The sequence below is a fragment of the Hippopotamus amphibius genome, chromosome 13, assembly GCF_030028045.1.
Source record: "Hippopotamus amphibius kiboko isolate mHipAmp2 chromosome 13, mHipAmp2.hap2, whole genome shotgun sequence".
NCBI classification, from domain to species: Eukaryota; Metazoa; Chordata; class Mammalia; order Artiodactyla; family Hippopotamidae; genus Hippopotamus; species Hippopotamus amphibius.
The window spans coordinates 101,326,831-101,347,291 of record NC_080198.1 but is presented as its reverse complement, the minus strand read 5'-3'; the positions used below and the strand labels follow the sequence as shown (position 1 = coordinate 101,347,291).

At 62.2% G+C, this 20,461-nt stretch overlaps 1 protein-coding gene across 1 annotated transcript; it reads right to left on the bottom strand.

Moving 5' to 3' along the window:
• Nucleotides 1-4,028: 4,028 nt before the first annotated feature.
• LRPAP1 (LDL receptor related protein associated protein 1) lies at nucleotides 4,029-20,172 on the bottom strand. Its single transcript, XM_057706822.1, has 8 exons — nucleotides 19,885-20,172; nucleotides 13,388-13,532; nucleotides 11,681-11,805; nucleotides 10,180-10,300; nucleotides 9,678-9,836; nucleotides 8,534-8,616; nucleotides 7,355-7,531; nucleotides 4,029-4,474 (listed from the first exon to the last, which is right to left on the bottom strand). The coding sequence occupies exons 1-8, from the start codon at nucleotides 20,104-20,106 to the stop codon at nucleotides 4,412-4,414; spliced, it is 1,095 nt and encodes a 364-aa protein (XP_057562805.1). The 5' UTR covers nucleotides 20,107-20,172; the 3' UTR covers nucleotides 4,029-4,411.
• Between the last annotated feature and the right edge of the window lie 289 nt (nucleotides 20,173-20,461).

Below are 20,461 nucleotides of genomic sequence, written 5' to 3'. Positions count from 1 at the left end.
GCAGGGGCGTCCTGCCTGGGAGGGGCAGGGCACGGGGCAGCCAAGGAGGAAGTGGGCGGCCGGGGGCCGAAGATGGACGTGTGATCACTTGGGTCCAGAGGCCACAGGGTGCGTCCCTGGTCGGCCCTGGGAGGCAGGGGCGCACGGGTCTCGGAGGGATGTGGGTGGGTGGGCAAAGATGGCCAGGAAAATGGGGGTGTGGCCCCCTCCCCCCCGGCCCTGGAGAGGTGGAGGGTGGGACCCGTGAGAGGCAGGCGGCGGGGAGCTCTTTCCTGAACCGTCTAGGGGGTCCGCCTGCGCGCTCACAGCCCCTGTCCCCGCAGGAGCCCCGGGAGCCGAGAAGCCGCGCGGCGCGGCGCCCCCCTACGTGAACGTGCCCGCCAGCGCCCGGGCGCCGCGGCAGCTGCATTACCTGGGCCTGCAGCTCCAGGAGGCCGGCGCGGGCGTGCGAGGTGGGTGCGCGGGGGCCCGGGCGCGGGGCTGCCGGTGTTCCCGCCCGACGCCGCGGCTCACGGGGGCTGCCCGCAGGGGCCGGCGCCTCGCGCTACGCGCAGATCGACCTCGCGGCCACCGCGGCGGCGCACAGCGCGGGGGCCCGGCACGCGCGCGCCCGGGAGGAGCGGCGGCCGGCGGCGCGGGAGCGGAGGCCGACGGCGGCCCCGCGGTGAGGCGGCCGGGCTGCGACGCCTCCCGCCGGCGCGCGGGCCCCGAGGCGAGGGTGCGCGCGGCCCGGGGAGGTGCCGCCTGGACGGCGGTCCCGCGGCTGCGGCTCCGGCTGGACCTCGGGCGGCGCCCGGCGGGCCGCTTGCGGGCCTGGGACGCGAGCTGCCCGCACCTTCCCCGGAGGCGGCCGGCGGGGGCCCTGGCGCTCTGCGGGCTGCCCGCTTCCTGGGACCCATTCAGTCAGTTGTGTCAACGGTCTGAAAGAGCTCATGCTCCACCGGCAACACGCGAGTTATTTCCCGAGGGCGAGGGCTTGTGCCACGAGCCTCTGGACACGCGGAGGGACCCCTGGGGGGCCCGGTGGGGGGGTTCCCTGTGGCCTTGGGGGGTCATTCGGCATTCCCAGGACTCGGGGGAGGGGTGGTCCCGGCTGCACCGGGCACTGGGGTTCTGGGTGCTGGGAAGTTCCCGGAGTTGCTGGTGGGCTTCCTGGCCTCCTCCCAGGCCAGGCTCTCCCACCCTGGTCTCAGAGATGAGATGGGGCTCTGCTCTGCCAGGCAGGGGCCCCAACTTTGGCCCACGTAGACCCATCATCCCTCCCTGCCTCCCGCCCCGGACCAGCGAGCTGGGGAGCCCAGGTGGCTGACATCCCATATGTCCTCCTCCTCGGGGGGAGGGGGGTCCCTCAGGTTGGTGGGGCCAGAACTCCAGTCCCCCTCCCCCGCAGAGCCTGTGGCTTGTCCTGAGTGGGACGCAAAGGTCCTGGGGCAGCTTCACAAACAGGTTCGGCTTTCACACGCCCTGGATTTAAAACAAAGCTGTGACACACCTCCATGATGGAATACTATAACAGCAACGAAAAGGAACACATTTCTGCCAGACGGTGTTGAATCTCACCAACACATCTACTGGAAGGCAGACCACACACACACACACAGACACCCCCCCCTCCCCCCCGCCCCATAACTGCATGTTTATGAAGTTCGAACAGGGAAATCCAACCTTACTAAAAGAGAGTGGTTTCTCAGTTCACCTGGGCCGCTGTAACAGAAAATCATAGACTGGGGGCTGACACAACAAACGTTTGCTCTCCATTCTGGAGGTCAGAGGTCCAGCATCACGCTGAGGCGGCCTGGTGTCTGGTGGGGCCAGCTTCCTGGTTCCTGCTACGTCCTCATGTGGAAGGGACCACGGAGTTCTGGGGTCTCTGTCACAAGGGCATTGATCCCACTCATGAGGACCCCAACCTCATAACCTAATCGCCTCCCAAAGGCCCTACCTCCTGATACCATCACCTTGGGGATTAGGTTCTTCTTCTTTTTTTTTATTGAGAGACAGTTAACATACAATAAACTGCATATGTTTAGAGTGTACAATTTGGTATCCCAATCTCCCAATTCATTCCCCCCCAACCCTCCCCACTTTCCCCACTTGTGTGTCCATATGTTTGTTCTCTACATCTGGGTCTCTATTTCCACCTTGCAAACCGGTTGCTTTGTACCATTTTGGGCTTCCTAAGGTGGCGCAGTGGGTTAAGAATCCGCCTGCCAATGCAGGGAACATGGGTTCGATCCCTGCTCCAGGATGATCCCACATGTCACGGAGCAACGAAGCCTGTGCACCACAACTATTGAGCCTGCGCTTTGGAGCCTGTGAGCCACAGCTATTGAGCCCATGTGCTGCAACGACTGAAGCCCATGCGCCTAGAGCCCATGCTCCACAACGGGGGAGGCCACAGCAATGAGAAGCCCACGCACCACAACAGAGTAGCCCCCACTCGCCACAACTAAAAAGCCTGCGCACAGCAAAAAAAGACCCAACAGAGCCAATAAAATAAATAAATAAATAAATAAATATATTAAAAAAAATTCGGCTGCATTGGGTCTTAGTTGCGGCACATGGGACCTTTGCTGTGGCATGTAGGCTCTTCGTTATGCTGGGTGGGCTCCTTCTCTAGCTGTGGTGCCTGGGCTCCAGAGTGCGCGGGCTCAGCAGTTGCGGCGCATGGGCCTCGCTGCCCCGTGGCATGTGGGATCTTAGTTCCCTGACCAAGGATCCAACTCACGTCCCCTGCATTAGAAGGTGGATTCTTAACCACTGGACCAGCAGGGACGTCCCAGGGATTAGGTTCTAATGTATGGATCCTGGGGACATGAGCAAGTGGTCAGAAGAGGAGTACTGGGGGAGGGGTGCCCTCCCTCCATGCTTGAGCTTGAGGGGGGGTCCCCAGCACTCCTGGGAGAGCTGAGCCGCAGGCATTTGTTCTGCACCCTCACATGAACACCTTTACTTCAAAGTGGTCGTCTAGAAGCTGCAATCAAACAGTGCAGCCGCTGCCCCGGGGGGCTTCCGCCTCACCCACTTCCCTCCAGGGCCGTGAAGGCCCACGGTTTCTCTTGTTCGCGTCCAAAGCCAGACATTGCCTCTAGGCTGTCGTTCCTCCGAGGGTACAGAGTTGAGGGTCCCCTCCTGTTTGCCTCCACGTCCTGGGCCAACCTTGTACCCCCCCCACCCCCACTGTGAACCCATGAGGGCTGGGCCCTGCACGCACACAGGGCACCCAGGGCCCGCACACGCGGCTGGGAGCTGAGCCCCCAGCATGGCCTGGAAGCCCGGCACGGAGTCCTGCCCAGGCCTCAGACTGTCTCAGGGCCGTTGCCCCAGCCCTGCCCGAGGCCTGGCCACGGCTGTGAGGGACACAGCAGCCGGCCAGTCGGGGGCACACACGACGTGAAGGCCCTGGTGGGGCTCCCGTGCTGGACAGCGCTGGCGCCGGGCCCAGTGCCCCACGAAGGAACGCGCCACGGCAGGGGCCACGCCCGCCCGTGCTCCCAAGGCCCCGACACAGGCCTGTGGCGCTGCCCTTGGCTCTTCTTGGAACAGCTAATAGGGTCTCTTCCCTTGGCGGGGCCCAACGCTGAAGCTGAGATCAGATGAGGCCAAGGCGGGACTGCAGCGCCCAGTGAGCCTCTTGCGGCCGGCGGAGCTGTGGACCCGGCCCTGACGGGGGCCCTCGACCGAGGAGCCTGCGCGCAGCCCGAGGGCTCCGACAGCGAGACCCCGGCCTCCTGCCGGACATGGAGCCCGCAGGCCCGGGCTCTTCCCAACACGGACCTGCCGGGGCAGGACCTCAGGTGAGAGGCCAGGGCGCCAACCCTCTGCCCCGCCTTCTCTACCCCGCAGCTTCAGCGCCAAAGGAGAGAGGACCCAGCCAACCCCAGCACCCCCACCCCCCAACTCAGGCCACAGGGATTGGGCGGGGGGAGGGAGCTGGAAGAGGGGCCCTGGAGCTGGCAGTGGCCTGGAGCCGCTCACCTCACCTGAGACTGAAGGCCCTTGGCCCAGCAGACACGGTGAGACAGGGCTCAGGAACGCCTCAACCACCTCGAGGTTTAATTAAATACTGCAATATATTTGGAAAGATTTCTGTACACAGTATTTCCAGTGGCAGATTTTTAAGATTTCGATGCAAACTGTGACCTTGTAGCACAGGGGACCGCCACTCCACGGGCAGCTGGGAATCGCGATCTCGACAGAGGTGGCAACCTCTGTGCTGAGGGACGGGATGGGTGGGATCTCGGAGCGCCTCCTCCCGGGCCGAGGTGTCTGTGGAAATCCTCCCCGCTCAGGCCCCTCGTGGCCAGTCCCCATCACACCTTCCCTGAGGTGCTGCTGGTGGACAAGGCACCCCCAGCACCCGGGCCCGTCTTCAGGAACCCCAGGCGGCTGGTGCCTCCTGTCCTGGGCCTCAGAGCTCGTTGTGGCGCGCCCTGGAGACGCGGCTGGTCAGGTCCTGCAGGTGCTTCTTTACCTGTGGGAACAGCACAGGTCAGCCAGGCAGATGTGCTCATGCGGGCCCTGAGATCGCGGATTCCACCTTCCAAGCACCCACCCAGCTAGAACTGACCACAAATATATCGTAAAAGCATCATCCACCACAGGCAGCCTCCAAGGAACACTATGAACAGCTGGAAGCAGACGCGCGAGGAGCAGGGTGGCGTCGGCCCCCAGTGCCCCGGTCCCCATTTCTGGTTTCACTGACTGGGCTCTTTCTCGTTTTCTTCATGAGTCTGGATAAAGGTTTATCTATTTTGTTTATCTTCTCAAAGAACTAGCTCTTAGTTTCACTGATCTTATCTATTTTTTTAGCCTTTTTTCATTTATTTGTGTTCTGATCTTTACTGCTTTCTTTCTACTAATTTTGGGTTTTGTCTGCTCTTTTTCTAGTGTAAGGTGAGGTTGCTTATTCGAGATTTCTGTTTCACTGCTATAAACTTCCCCCTTTGATCAGCTTTTGGTGTGTCCCCTAGGTTTGGGAACGCTGTCTTTTGTCTCCAGATGTGTGTTTGACTTCCTTCATTTCTTAGGTGACCTGCTGATGGCTGTTTAGTAGCACACTGTTTAGCCTCTACGTGTTTGTGTGTTTTTTTTTAATTTTATTGTGTTTACTTATTGGCTGTGTTGGGTCTTCGCTGCTGCCTGTGGGCTCGCTCTTGTTGCAGTGCACGGGCTTCTCGTGGCGCGTCCTCCTGTTGTGAAGTGCAGGCTCAGCCGCTGTGGCTCGTAGGCTTAGTTGCTCCACAGCATGTGGGATCTTCCCAGCCCAGCGATCGAACCTGTGTCCCCTGCACTGACAGGCAGATTCTTAACCACTGCACCACCAGGGAACTCCTCTTGCAGTTTATTTCTAGTCTCAAGCGGTTGTGGCTGGAAAAGATGATCGATCGACATGACTCAATTTTCTTTTAAGTTTCCTGAGGCCTGTTCTGTGACTCAGCACGTGGCCTGTCCTGGAGAAGTGCCATGTGCACTTGAGAAGAACGTGTATTCTGCTTTCAGATGGAATATTCTATAAATATCTATAGCACTCATCTGGTCTAATGTGTCGCTTGAGAGCTGTTTCCTTACTGATTTTCTGTCTGGATGATGTGTCCATTGCTGTAAGTGGGGGGTTAGAGTCCCCCACTGTCACTGTGTTACTGCTGACTTCTCCCTTTATGGCTGTAACATTTACTCCATGCACTGAATTGCCCCTAGGTTGGCTGAATTCACAATCACTACGTTTTCTTCTGGCTTGATCCTGTTACATAACATCTACCTTTGTCTATTTTGTCTGGCTGGGTACTGCTGTCGCGGCTTTGATTTCCATGTGTACGAAGTACCTTTCCCCAGCCCCTCACTTTCAGTCTGTGCGTCCTCAGCCTGCAGCGACTCTCTTGCAGGCACACAGGTACAGTCTCACGTAGGAGGCGTCCTGTGGGCCCCAGCAGCACAGCCCCACTGCGCACCACAGCGTCGCGCTCTGGGGGGGCCCCGTGGGCCCTTCTGTCGTGACTGGCTGACCACTGTATCCACGTCATTTCAAAAGCAGCAAATGAAGACCCCGCCTCGTCTACGGCTGCTCCAGATTCCTGTCGTCACACGACAGTGGGAGCTTCCGCAGCAGCCCCAGGTGTTCCCAGTTCACACAGAGCCCTGTGGGCTGTGGCCGCCGGCCCTCGGTGCAGGAACTGGGCTGGGCTGGGGCCTGGGGAGGCCTCTGCCAGCCACCCTGGGGCTCCTGGAACGCCAGCGTCCCTTCCCCACAGTCAAGGCAGCTGGCACCGCTTCATCCCCCGTGAGGAATCCCGCGTCATGGTGTAAGTTCAGACGGACGCCCTGCGACAGAGGCCCGGCGCCTCCCCACTCGGCTCTGCCAAACACAGGAGCAGATCCACGCCCCTTCCTTCTCGGGCTCTCGTCTTTTCAAAGTTTCATTTACTTTTGAACAGGTAACACAGCCCCGTGCAAGAGGCACAAAGGAGGCGCCCTCCAGAGCCCAGCTCCTCCGCTGTGCGTCTTCTGTGCACCCGCGGCGACGTCCCACGCTTGTGCCGTGGGCTCCGCAGAGGGCCCACGCCGCCTGCCCCTCCTTCTCTCTTAAGCTAAACCGGGGGCTCTGCCGCAGCCGGGCCCTCACGTCTTAGCCTGGACGGTGCCCCGACCTGTGGGTTCACCACGAATGCCCAGGGAGGGCGGGCGGCGGCCACGCGGGTAGGGTGTCCCCCAGCGGGGGCTGCTTGGGTCTCGACGTCCGCACACCTGAGCGCCACCTGGGGTTCCCACGTCACCCGGGGACGGAGCCAACGCCCCACCCAGGGTATCTGCGGGCCCACGGAGCCACACACGAGGAGCGGCCTGCGCAGGCGCCCTGCTGCTGCCCCGACGGTCCCTGCTTCCCGTGGAGCCAAGGGCGGCCTCCCAGGTGAACCGTGGGGAAACCACCGGCCCCCGCGTCCACCTGGGAGCCTCCCAAGCCACGCGGGCAGCTCGCAGGAGTGCAGGACCTTCAGAGCCAGAGACGGGCCACGTGTTTTTGGGACCAGGACGCCAGCTGTGCGGCCGGAAGAGCCCGGCTCCAGCCCTGGCTGCCCGTCCCGCGTGCCCGCGCCTCCTTCCCGGTCACCTGGCTGAGAGCCCGGCCCTACACAGGCCCGGGGCCGCGGGGTGGGAAGCCCTGGGAGGTCCCTGCCCCCGCCCCGCCCCATGCCGCCCCCCTGCGGGGCTGTGCGGCCCCCGGGCGGGAGCAGCTGCACGGCTGTGTCTGTTGCCCCGGGAAGCGCCACGAGAGCGAGACGACCGCCTCCCTCCGCGGGGGGGGCCGAGGCCCGGGGCGGGGAGGCCCGCGGCGGGCGGGCGGCGTTACCCCCACCTTGTAGCCCAGCTCCTTGGCCTTCTCCGCCAGCACGGCGTAGCGCTCCTTGTTCCGGCTCACGTGCTCCCGGTCCCCAAAGCTCTCCACGTGCTTCAGTTTTTGATGAGAAATCTCCAGCTGCTTCTGGTAGTGGTGATGCTTTTCCATTTTGACTTCAAAGTGCTTCAGCTCTTCCTAGGATAACACGTAGGCAACTGAATGTCGCCCCCCCCACTCTTACTGCCACCCCACGTCCCTGACGGACGTTCGGGGCTGCTTCAGGAAGCACCCAGGGCAGGCTGCAGGCTTGGGGCCGGGGCTCCGCGCTCTGCAGGCTGCACACCCCACGCCCGCTCCCCGTGCAGCCCGCCCGGGACGGCTCCGCCCGCCCGGCTGCACCCACGGAAGTCAGGAGCGCAGCACGTCCCCCGGCCCTCAGGGCCAAGGCTGAGCCCCCTGCACACTCCCCCCCGCTCCACTGACCTCTGACCCCTCGCCCTCCAGGTACGCGGCATCCGCCAGGCACCGGGTTCTCTCTGGCCCTGACGCCAAACCCAGCCTGACACGTGGGGCTGGAGCGTCACCCTCCACCCCCGCCCCCGCGCAGGCGGGCCTCCAGGCCTGCCCCCTACGCTCCCCCAGGGGCGCCTCAGGCCCCCGTCAGGGGCCTCTAGGACACGTCAGTGAGCTTACACTCCACAGGCCCCGTGGAGGCCCCCCCCGCCCTCCTCCCTGCACGCCTGTCCAAGGAAACGGCAGCTTCGTGCCCGCGGGCCGTGCCCTCCTTAATCCCTGACCCCCGACCTGTGGCGGCTTTGCCACAACAGGACCCAAAGGGAGGCGACGCCCAGGGGACCCAAAGACCCCTTGTCCCTCCAGGCCCAGCACCGCGGCCCCCGCAGGGTTTTATGGGCTCCTCCTCCCAATCCCTCTCAATCTCCTGGTCCCATGAGCCCGGCCTCAGGCCAGGGCACCCAGCGCTGAGCAGACGCCCTGAGCCACGCTGTCCGTTCACTGGAGGCCAGCTCCGTCCGGCCCCGGCCACCAACCCTGATAGCCGAGGGACACAGGGGGCGGGACAGACTGTCCCTGCGAGAACACCGATCTGTTGGGACAAAGGAAGAGGCCCTGTCCCACGTGATCAGGAAGTCCTCTGGGAGAGAAGCCGCAAACCACGCAGCTGGAGTGGCTCCTCACCCGAAAGGCCTCCAGCTCCTTCTCGGTGAAGTTGGCCGACTGTGCCATGTCCCACAGGTCCAGCACCCGGGGCTCCTCGAACTCTGCGGAGAGCACAGGCAGGCTCGGGGACCCTAGGGTGGCAGCCCGGGCCCCAGGGCCACACAGGCCCCTGCGCGCACACGGCATATCCTCTGGCAGCGGACCACGCCCTCCTTCCACACGCGCTCAGCCCGCGGCTCCAGGCCCCCGCCGGGCCCAGGTCAGGCCGCTGCTCTCCGCGCTGCAGGCGCACGGGCACGAGGGAGCAGGCGAGCGCTCGGGCGGAGGCGGGGTTTTCAGACGCTGGGGTCCCCCCACCCAGGCCCAGGCCCAGGCCTCTGCCCGTCCTCGTGGCTGCGCAGGGAAGTGAGCCTAGCGGGAGGGACCCCGTGCTTCGGCCAGTGCTCCAGAGAGCCAGCGGGGAGGGTGCCGGCCTGTCGCCGCCCTCCTCCCACCCCTGCGGGAGGCCGGGAGCGAGTGGCCACAGCGGCCTGCGGGCGGTCACTTCACCACGGCCCCCTGCCCCGGCTGACCGGAGTCCCAGGGCTTGCAGGGGGCCGCTGGAAGGACTCGCACACCAGCAGCAGCAGGAGCCGGCCGGATGCAGCCCCGGGAAGGGAGGGGAGGGGCCGAGGCACAGCGGTCAGAGCTGCCCCCGCTCCCCTGCGCGGCCAGGCCCTGGGGTCCCTGCTCCGCGGTGACTCGGTGGATCAGCACGGCGGGGCCCCCGGCAGGGCAGAGTCGTGGCCCGGGCTGTGGAGGGGAGCAGGGAGCCCGCCTCGCGCCCCCGCTGCGCCCCGGGTCAAGAGCAGCACCCGCCTGACGGTCAGTGCTCGGGGAACACGGGTCGGAGGACGGACGGACGGGTGACAGAAGCCGGGACGAGGGGCCCCCGGCAGACGTCCTGCAAACCCGACCCAGGCTCGAGCTGCGGGCTCCCGGGAAGCAGTGCCCAGGGAGGAGCTCTGGCCTCAGCCGCGGAAGCAGAAGCAGCCGTCCCTACGCGTGAGGCGACCGTGAGGGTCCAAGGACGCTGTGAGGCCAGAAGTAAAGGTGCGCCCACCTCCCAGGAGAGAGGAGGCAGCCCGCGTGCACCCCGGGAGTGGAAGGGGCGGCAGCTCACCGGCCTGGCCGCCGTAGCCCTGGTGGCTGACCCTCCGCAGGCGGTCGAAGCCCTGGCTGATGCCCCGCAGCTTGTCCTTCAGCTCTGCGTGTCTGCTCTGCAGCGCATCCTCCTTCACGCGGCTCACGTCCACGGGACTGATCACGTTTTCGTGGATTTCTGTGGGAACCGGAGGCAAGTGGCCGTTGAGGGCCCAGCCCTGAGCGCCCGCGCAGCTCCATCTACACGGCTGCACACCCTCCCCTCGCTGACTCTCTGAGGGCGGGGCCCGAGCCCAGCACAACTGTGCCCTTGGAGGTCACGCCATGGTGATGAGAGAGGTGGCCTGTGTCACTGCAGAACGGGTTCACCTGAATACACGCTCACGTGTGTGGGCACCCTGATGGGCTCCTAAACACTGAGATTCCTGCTCAGAAAGCAGAGAGACCTGAGAACATGCCCTGCCCTCCCCAGCAGCTGTGTTCTGGAACATTCTGGAGCCAGGGCCGCCCGCAGGGAGCACCTTCGGTCCTGCTCAGGGTGTCCAGCAGCACATTGTACTCCTGGACCTTCTCCTTGTGATGCTGGAACTCCCGCCACAGCTTGTCCAGTTCTTCGCTGGAGAACTTCCCGGAGGTCTTAGCCTGGAAGGAAAGCCACCTCCAGTGAACACCCCTGTGGGCCGTGCTCACCTGTCCACACCTCGGGGCTCCCCACAGGCCGTGCTCACCTGTCCACACCTCGAGGTCCCCCATAGGCCATGCCTACCTGTCCACACCTCAGGGCCCCCCCCACAGGCCGTGCTCACCTGTCCACACCTCGAGGTCCCCCACAGGCCATGCCTACCTGTCCACACCTTGGGCCCCCCCCCACAGGCCGTGCTCACCTGTCCACACCTCGGGCCCCCCCCACAGGCCATGCCCACCTGTCCACACCTCGAGGTCCCCTCCACAGGCCAGGCCCACCTGTCCACACCTCGGGGCCCCCCCACAGGCCACGCTCACCTGTCCACACCTCAGGGTGTGCCCTGCCAGCTATACCCCCCTGCGGGTACACAGGTGCCCCCGTGGATCACGCCCCCAGGCCAGGCAGGACCCTTGCTCCTGGGTGAAGTCCTGGGGCCCAGTTCTCAGCTTTTACCCCCTTCACTAGGGGACGCGGCAGGAAAACAAAAGCCAAGGCCCAACGCCTCCAAGGCGGGTGGCGGGAAGACCACAGAGCCAGCGGGGTACGGGGAGCAGCAGCGCCCCCTCCCAGCGGGGACCCTGGCCAATCACCTGTCATCACCCCACCTGCTCTGGGGGGTGGGGGTGGGGAAAACACGCGGATGACACAGGTCCTGGGCTTGGCTGCAGGACACCATCCCCGGCCCTGCCCCTCAGGACCAAGGACGAGGAGCAGGTGTGGAATCCCAGGTCTTGACCTGCCTGGTGTGGTGCAGACAGGGTGTCCTGGACAGGAGCTGGCTGATCAAAGGCGATGAAGCCCCCACCATGGCTGGCACCCTACCCCAGGCGACACCTATCGAGTCACAGAAACCGTCTACAGGATCAAATCACAAATCACATACACGTGACCCTTGAACACCGCAGGTTTGACCTGCGTGGCTCCATTCATGTGCACGTATTTTCAAAACACACTGCAGCGCTCCACCACGGGCGGCTGGCTGAACCCACAGATACGGAGGGCTGACTCTAAGTTACACTCGCATTTTCACCCTGCGGAGGGTCAGCGCCCCAACCCCTGCTTTGTCTGAGGGTCGACGGTCCAGACACAAAGTGAAAAAGCCGCTCGTTGCACCGCGAGCCTACGTTTCTAACCACAGATCTATATGAGCACACTTGTAACAAACATTCGAGGCTCTGGCGGCCACGTGCCACACAGGACTCCTCAGCTGAGAGCAGCGAGTATCGAGACGTGACTATGGAGAGGGGGGCACAATTTCAGGAAGAAACGCCCGTCGGGGTGAGACCCCCCCCCACCCCCGCGCCCAGCATGGGTTTTGGGCTCCGTGCCGAGGGTACCTTGTGCCACAGCTTCTCCAGTCGGGGGTCCTCCAGGCTGTCGTCGGCGGGGCCATGGCTGATGTAGTTGCTGCTCACAGCCCGGGCATCCTTCCTCCCGTCCAGACCGTACTTGGCCAGGATGACTAGCAGAGAACAGGAGGGGGTGGAGGCGGTGGTCTGGGAGCCGCCCCTTCCTCTGTCCACCAGCTTTCCTGCCCACTCAGGACCCGGCGGGAAGAGTGTGAACGAGCCCGGGGCTCGGCTCCACCGATACCCCCGGGCCACACGGGCCGCCGCGGGGGCCCCCCCCATGCGCTTCCGGCCGGTCCCCACACCCCCTGCCCTGCGGTGCAGAGCGCGGTGCGGCAGGACGGGCTCGGCAGCCCTGGGACCGCCTTTCGCTTCCCAGCTTCGCGAAACCTAAACCCGCAGCCCATTTCTGTCGTGGGGCGGACTCCAGCGAGGGCGGAAGAGGACGGGGCGACGGCCAGGGGCAGCTCTTCCACAGCCCAAATCATATTTTTATTTGGAGAAAAGATTTCCTAAAGGAGAAACCTCAGTGTCAGCAGCTTCCGTGGAAAAGTTTACAGCGGCAGCCGGGAGGGGACATCGGCTCGCCCGCTCCTGGCCAGCCCCTGTGGGCCGGCGACCGCATACCGTTTCTGGGTAGCACCCAGGGCACAGCGCCACCCGCAGCTTCTGTGCCAGATGGGGGCCTGCGTCTCAGCACCCGCTGTCACCAACACGACGCGGGGCGGGTGCCCAGCGGACCCGGGAGCCGCTCTCCTCAGCGGGGCCGGACGGGAGGACGTCCCCTCCCAGTACCTCCTCCCACCCCCATCTACCACCTTCCCTGCTCTGAAGGGACAGGGGCCCCCAGACTGCAGACAGGACCCACTGTCCCCTCCAGGCCTCTCTGGATCCTGGCTTCCCTGTCTCCTGCGCTCCAGCCCTGGGGTCCTCCTCCAAGCAGTGGCCCACCTGACTCCTGACCCCCAGCCCCTCCTCTGGACCTCGCCCTGACACGTGGTGGACAGGAGTGGTCCTCACACGGGCGCTGCAGCCCACCCGCGTCGCCTCTGCACCCTGCTCTCCCCTACCCTGACCTCGCCTCCTGGTGTTTTCTTCCCTGCCTACACCACCTGCCTCAGAACTCACTCTGCCCGGAAGCTTAGCCCGCTGGAGGCCTCGCGAGTGAGCTGTGAAGAGTGTGTGCTCCTGGTGTCCAGCCTGTGGTGTGGGCATGGTGGGGAGGGAGCTGACCCCTGGCCGCCTCTCTGTGCCCCCACGCTCCTCCACCTCCCAGCCCCGGGCCACCTGGACGCACAGGGAGCCCTAGGTGGAGGGTGGGTCACAGGGCAGACTCCAGGCACGACCACTCCCACCCGGCACAACCCGTGAGGGCTTGGCTCTGCACCACATGGACCAGACCCTGGCATCATCCCTGCTTCCCTGCCCAGGTGATGGCGGGCATCTGGCTACCCCGGCTGCCTTTCTGGACCCAGCAGCCCAGAGGCCTTCGGCTGCTTGTGAGCTACTGCGGCTGGACGCCTTCGCCCTGCCTCCCGTTGGCCAAGAACCCTCACAGGACAGCCTGGCAGCTGCGCCTGCCCGTGGCCAAGGGTCACTTGCCAGGGTCAGGCTCACCAAGACAGTCCTGACTCTCTCCTGCCCACAAACCAAGATGGAGTGAGAAGCCGGGGCCCTCAGACTGAGAAGAGATACCGTTGAGACTGCGGACAAGCTTTGCCTCTTTTTCCCCATCTTCATCCAAGCCTTCAGCCTTCAACTTCTTCCACTTGAACTCGTCCCGTTCTTGTATCTTCAGATCAGCGTGGAGCTCGGACAGCTTCAAAGGAGGAAGACCGAGCTGCGAGAGGAGAAGAGAGGACACGTGACCACCAGCTGCACGATGATCAACAAGAGCCCAGGAGAGACCGACCTCGGACAGGAGATGCCAGAGACGGGGAGGTGGAGCCAGGGTCCTGGCGGTAAAAGGCTGCATGGGCTCCTGCAGGAGAACATCAAAGGGCCCTCTGGCCACAGCACGAGGACCACCAGCCCTTACGCCCCAAGCCCGCCCTCCAGCCTCGTCAGATCTCCAGTCCCCAAGGGGCGGGTGCTGTTGGAGGCCTGAGTGTGCGGGCGGCACAGGGGGCTCCTGTCACAGGACGCCTTGCCTTCCCAGCCTGGACCCTGCGATCGCCTGTGGGGCCCCTGGGGAGACGGGGTGGGAAGATGCAGGGGCACGAATGCTGGGCTCGGCCAAGAAACCAAGACTGCGCCTCGTGTTACGTAACTACAATAAAAAATAAACTGCAACTATCAGAACAGAGAATTAAATTTATGGAAAACCTCCAATTAAAAAAAAAAACCACAGACCACAGCTCCCCCGGGACACTGGCAGAGCTGGGAGCTAACTGACCGAGGGGCGTGGGGGCCTCCCTGGCTGCGGGGCTAAGAAGGACCTCTAGCTCCTGACATACGCTGGTCCGGGCTCGGCCCGAGGCCTCCTTGTGGTTTCTGGGCCGGCACCCCTCTGCTAGCCGAACTGGCACGTGAAGGCTGCAGTCAGGCCCATTAAATTTGCAGCTTTAAAAATCAGGACTTCCCTGGTGGTGCAGTGGTTAGGAATCTGCCTACCAATGCAGGGGACATGGGTTCGAGCCCTGCCCCAGGAAGATTCCACATGCCATGGAGCAACTAAGCCCGTGTGCCACAACTACTGAGCCCGTGTGCCACAAATACTGAAGCCTGCATGCCTAGAAGCCTGTATACCGCAACTAAGAGTAGCCCCCACTCGATGCAACTAGAGAAAGCCCGCTTGAGACCCAATGCAGCCAATAAATTAAAAAATAAATTAAAAAAAAAAAATCAACGAGTTAGGGACTTCCCTGGTGGTGCAGTCTTAAGACTCCGCCTGCCAATACAGGGCACACGGGTTTGATCCCTGATCCGGGAAGATCCCGCATGCTATGAAGCACCCAACCAAGCCTGTGTGCCGCAAGTACTGAGCCCACGTGCTGCAACTACTGAAGCCCATGCACCTAGAGCCCGTGCTCCACAACAAGAGAAGCCACTGCCATGAGAAGCCCGCGCACCGCACCTAAGAGTAGCCCCTGCTCACTGAAACTAGAGAAAGCCTGCGTGCAACAAAGAAGACCCAACGCAGCCAAAAATAATTTACAAGAAAAAAAAAATTAGAGTTCACATGCCTAGCAGACGGCCCCACCCCCCGAGGGAACAGCCAAGTGACATGAGGACCCAGGGCTGCGAGTCCCCATCCCCGGGCAGCATCAGCATCCGCTCCCTGGGTGGCCGTGCTCCCCCAGGGCAGGTGCTCCCCGTAGGTGACAGGAAAGAGGGCGAGGGCCCTGGGACTCGACCCCTTCATGCTTTCCTGTCTGCCCGCCTCCCCAGGCGCCAACGTGCGGCTGGAGCCCTGAGCTGCGAACTGGTGCCCAGCAGCGACTGCCCTGCCCCCGACGGTCACCGGCTCTCCGGCCCCAGGATCTGGGGGTCTAAACTACACACTGAATCTCACAAAGATCAGTTGTGACCTGCTGCCAACCTTCCTCTGAGAGGTGGAGGCCTGTGGGCTCAGGGCTGGAGAAGCTCAAGGTGGCAGCAGTGCCCCGGACAGCAGGCACGGAGCCCAGGCAAAAGGAGGGAAGGAAGAAGGCCACTCTCCGGACCCTTCTAACCTCTTCACTTAAAGTTAAATGTTAATGCCTCTTGTGAAAAGAACTGGCTAACGGACACCAAATGCAAAGTAGAATCTGTCAAATATTAAAGCAGAGTAAATCACCCACAGCCACGAGACACACAGCTGGGCGGCAGGAAGTCGCTCAGCAACGCGCGCGACGCTGGGCCCAAAGCAAGGACTCGGGGCTGCATCCTAGATGCCCTCCACCCGGGCTCAGGGTGAGCACCATGCCCTCCACGGAGCTGCTCTCAGCCTGGGACTTCACGACCCCACCACCCTCTCCTCTGGAACTTTCACAACCACCCTGCAGTCTGCTCGGGTAAACTGAGGCCCAGGAAGGCAAGAACTGGCCTGGAACACATGGCTAAAGTGTCACTGCCTATTTTATCCTGTCTGCTGCTACTGTAAATGGGATTGTTTTAATTCCCTTTTCAGAGAGTCTGATGCTGGTGTACAGAAATGCAACTGAGGCTTGTGTGTTGACTCTGTATCCTGTAACTGCAGTGAATTTGTCTTTAGCATTTTCTACATGTAAGACCATGTCATCTGCAAACAGATACTTTTACCTTTTCCTTTCTGATCTGGATGACTTTTATTTCTTTTTTCTTGCTGTTCTGGCTAGAACGTCCACTACTATGTTGAATAGAAGTAATAACCTGATTTTTTAAAAAACAGGCAAAGCACTTGAATAAACATTTCTCCAAACCCAACAAACAAGCAGCCAGCAGGGATGTGGAGATGCTCCACATCGCGAGTCGTCGGGGACGCAGTCCAGCCACACTGAGGCCCCACCTCACATCTGTCAGGGTGGTTATCACGGAAAACAAACAGAACAGCAACTGCTGGTGAGGATGAGGAGAAAGGCAACCCTCGTGCACTGCTGGTGAGAATGCAAACTGGTGCAGCCACTGTGGAAAACAGTAGGGAGGTTCCTCAGAAATGAAGACCGGAACAGCTGATACACTGTGACCCCGCAATCCCACGTCTGGGTATTTATCCGAAGGAACTGAAATCAGGGACTTGAAGAAAGATCTGTGCTCCTACGCTCACCACAGCCAAGATGTCCATCGAGATAAATGGATAAAGACAGACATACAGGGAACACCAGCCTTAAGAAGGAAAATGTGCCATCCGTGACCACGTGGATGAACCCAGAGGACGTTATGCTGAGTGAAATAAGCCAGCTGCTTTAGAGCAAATGCGACCCTGTGACACCACTTACACGAGGAGTGGAAGGAACTTGGGGAAGCGGAGCACGGAACGGTGGGGCTGCGGGCAGGAGGTGGAGGTGCTGGTCAAAGGGCACAAAGTCAGTCGTGCAACCCGAGTAAGTCCCGAGACTCACTGCACAGAGCAACACAGTTAACTGACAAATTGTATACTTACTTATATATTTGCTAAGACAGTATATCTTAAGTTCCTGTCTCTCTCTCTCTCACACACACACACACAGTCATAAATAAGAGGATGGGGATGCTTTGGGAGGTGATGGGTGTGTTTCAGTGCAGACGGTGGGGATGGTTTTAGGGGTGTGCATTTATCTCCAAACTCATTAAACACAGGCAGCTTTGTGGAGGTCAATCATACCTCAGGAAACAGTCAACAAAACCAAACCAAACCAACCAAAACAAGTTCCTGGGAATCAGCACCCACCCCAGCCTCAGCCCCCAGCCACAGCTCTGCACTCTGACGTGACAGCCATCCTGCTCGCAGAGCAGCAGGTACCCGCGAAGGAGCCTCGAGCAGAGAACACAGCCCTGCCCGCCTCTGAGCTGCTGGGGGAACAGGAGGGCGTGTACAGGTGACTCCCGGTCACTCAGCTGCCCTTCCTGAGTCCTCCTGGGAGCAGAGGATGTGGCGCCCAGGGGCAGAGCACAAGGGAAGGGCGCGGGCCGCACACCACAGGGATGGAGGGATTAAGACATAATTCCAACACACACACACACCGCCCCTCAGGACGACTTCCCAGGGCTTCCCCCATCCCCCCAAGCTCGAGGGACAGCCCCGGCCCCTCCCCACTCAGCAGCCTTGTAACAGCCCGGAGGGGTCACAAGACCCGTGAGGCTGTGGAAGGAACACTGTGCTGCCGTCTGGCCTACGGCTCCTCTAAAGCGCTTGGATCAAAGGCAACTGCACAACGTCACAGGAAGTCAACACCGGAGGTGCTGGGCTGTGATGAGACACCAGCAGTTCCCTGGTCTGGTCTCACCTGGGGGGAGCCCCTCAACCACAGCATCTGTGGACCAAGGCGGGACTCGCACCCCCCACGCCCCCGCCCACAGAAGGTGGGCTGGAAAGACGGCGAGGCAGGCGCCTTCAGCAGACCCCTTTCTCTCGTCCTGTGTACACACTATGCACGATACACTACGAGATCACTTCATACTCAGAAATCAAAGAAAGGCTCCCTGGTAGCACGGTGGTTAAGAACCCACCTGCCAATGCCGGGGACATGGGTTCAAGCCCTGCCCCAGGAAGATCCCACGTGCCACGGAGCTACTAAGCCCGTGCGCCACAACTACTGAGTCGACGTGCCACACCTACTGAAGCCCACGTGCCTAGAGCCCGTGCTCCACAACAAGAGAAGCCACCGCCATGAGAAGCCGGTGCACCACAACGAAGACCCAACACAGCCAATAAATAAATTAATCAGTTAATTAAAAAAAAGAAAACAAAGAAACACTTGATGTTTTCAGAGAGCAAATTATCCAAAGAACAAAAAAAGACTGAGAACCCCGGCACAGGCGGGCGCCTCACAGCGCCCCTCCTCCCGTCCGCCCTCGGCACTGGCTCAGCAGCAGGAGTGCCCACCGGGGTCTGGCACCGCTGGAGGCCTGCACAACGCCCCCGCCCGGAAGCTTCTCGGTCTGGGGGGCCGGGACAGGCTAACTTGTATTCCACGGGTCTGCCTATGGGCGCGAGGTGTCTGAATGTGAGGAGGGACATGGAAAATGCCGCTAGGCATGGACCCACCCTGAAGTGTCTGCACATTTCACTCACCATTAAAGACCTGTATGTGCAACTGTAGAATTTCAGGGCCGAGGGGCTCGGAAAGCTCACCCAGTCCAAGGCCTGTCCGTCCAAGACTGGGACAGGGTTGGGTTCCTGGAGAACAGAGTCAGGCCCTCTCGAGCAGATGTGACCTGAGACTGACCAGGTCAGCAGTGGACTGAGCATGGGGGCTGGGGGTGGGGGGGCAGGGAGGTGCAGCTCAAGAGCAGGTGAGGCCAGGAGCTGTAGGGGGCTGCCCAGGCTGGCAGACGCAAAGCAGCACGTGGACCGACAAGGCGGGGCTGGCCAGGACAGCCCTGCAAGCAGGAGAAGGGCTCAGGGCCAGTTCTTGGGCACAAGAGCCCCTTCCTCCAGGAAGCCCCCGTGCCTCTCCAGCCCAGTGCTCTCTCTAACCTGGGCAGGCTGCACACACACAGTGGGTCCTGACAGCCAGGCCCCCCAGCAGAAACCTCAAGGGCCGCTGGTCTGGGAAGAGCATTGGGCCCAGAAGCTCACTAAGGGCCTGGTGGCATCCACCCCGCCCCTACTGCCCTGCAGTCCCCCAGCCTTTACCCCTCCCTCACTTTTTTCTACTGCCAGTTTCTCCTCTTTTCCAAAACTTAGCCCTTACTTTGTGAACGTTATACTCTCCTTCTCAAGGACTCAGGAATACTTAAAACGGGAAGACTGGATCTGACGGACTCCATTTTATAGATGAAGACGCTGAGGCCCAGAGGGTTGGCGGAAATTTGTAAATACCCATTTCACTGAAAACAACCCGGCCTAAGCAAGGAGGGGCCGTTATGCTAATGACGAGGCTGCGGGTCCGGGTCCCACCCCAAACAGCAGCTGCAGTCCCAACCCTACCCCCAGGCGGAGTGACCTTGGGGGCGCCCTCTGCCCGCCGGTCTTGGTTACCTTCATCTCCGAGGAAGGTCGGATTTAGTTTCCCAGAGTCTTAAGTTTCAGGTGTTCTCCTCCCGCCTCACCCCATCCCCGCACCAGATTTAACAAGAACTGGCCCGCTTCTAGGATTTCTGCAGTCCCCTGGACCTGTCTTCTTGCTCAGCACCCCCGTTTTCTTTGTTTTCCACATAGCAAAACGCAACGTAGAAAAGAAGGCAGAAATCTGCAAGGCAGGAGACCCGCGACTGCCTCTGACTACCAACAGTGGGCCTGCCTGCAGGGAGGGAGCTCGGCCTCAGCGGCAAAGCTGCCAGTTCACAGGGGCGCAGCCCTTCTGTCCAGGCACCAAGGCCTCCCCAGTCTCCGCCCGTCATCACCAGGCCAGGGTCCCTCTCCCCTGATGCAGGCGCAGGCTAAGGGGTACCCACACCTACCTCTGCGGCCGGGTCTGAGGCTGTCAAAGGCTCAAGGCCCCGGCCCCGCGGACCCCCAAACTCAGAACCCCGGCCCAGGGCTCCCCTGACCCCAGGATTAAAGGAAGCCCCGGCCCCGCACACCCCCGAGATTGGAGGGAGCCCCGGCCCCGCGGACCCCCGAGGTAGCGGGCCCGGCCGCCGCTCACCCGCTGGGCCTTCTCCCACAGCTGGTTCAGCTTCTCCATGCGGAACTCCCCCCCGGGCTCGCGCTTCGAGGGCGGCTCGGGCTCATTCTTCTCCCGCGAGTACTTGCCGCCGTGGCCCGCCGCCGGCCACGCCCCGAGGAGCAGCAGCAGCAGCAGCAGCAGCGGCAGCGGCGGCGGCGGCCGGAGCTCGCGCAGCCCGGTCCGGACCCTCCGCGACGCCATCTTCCTCCTCCGGACGCCGAGACCCCTGCAGCCGCGGGACGGAAACGGCCCCTGCCTGGCCCCGCCCACCAGGCTCGCCCCGCCCCCAGGCCCCGCCGCGCCGCCTCCTGGGAGTTGTAGTCCCTCTCCCGCGCGGCCGGCCCAAGGGAGGCGGCTGGCGAACTACAAGGCCCGGGGAGCCCTGCGGAGGCACGGGGGCGTTTCCTAGGCAACCACACCACAGCCTCGTGACGCCGGGCGCTGCCGGGGCGGAGCGCGGCTAGGGCCGCCCTAGCTGGGACTGCGGGGCGCGAGGAGGCTTGGTGGGAAAAAGACCCGGACCCCGCAGCCTTGGTTGACCGGAGGGCCCGTTCCC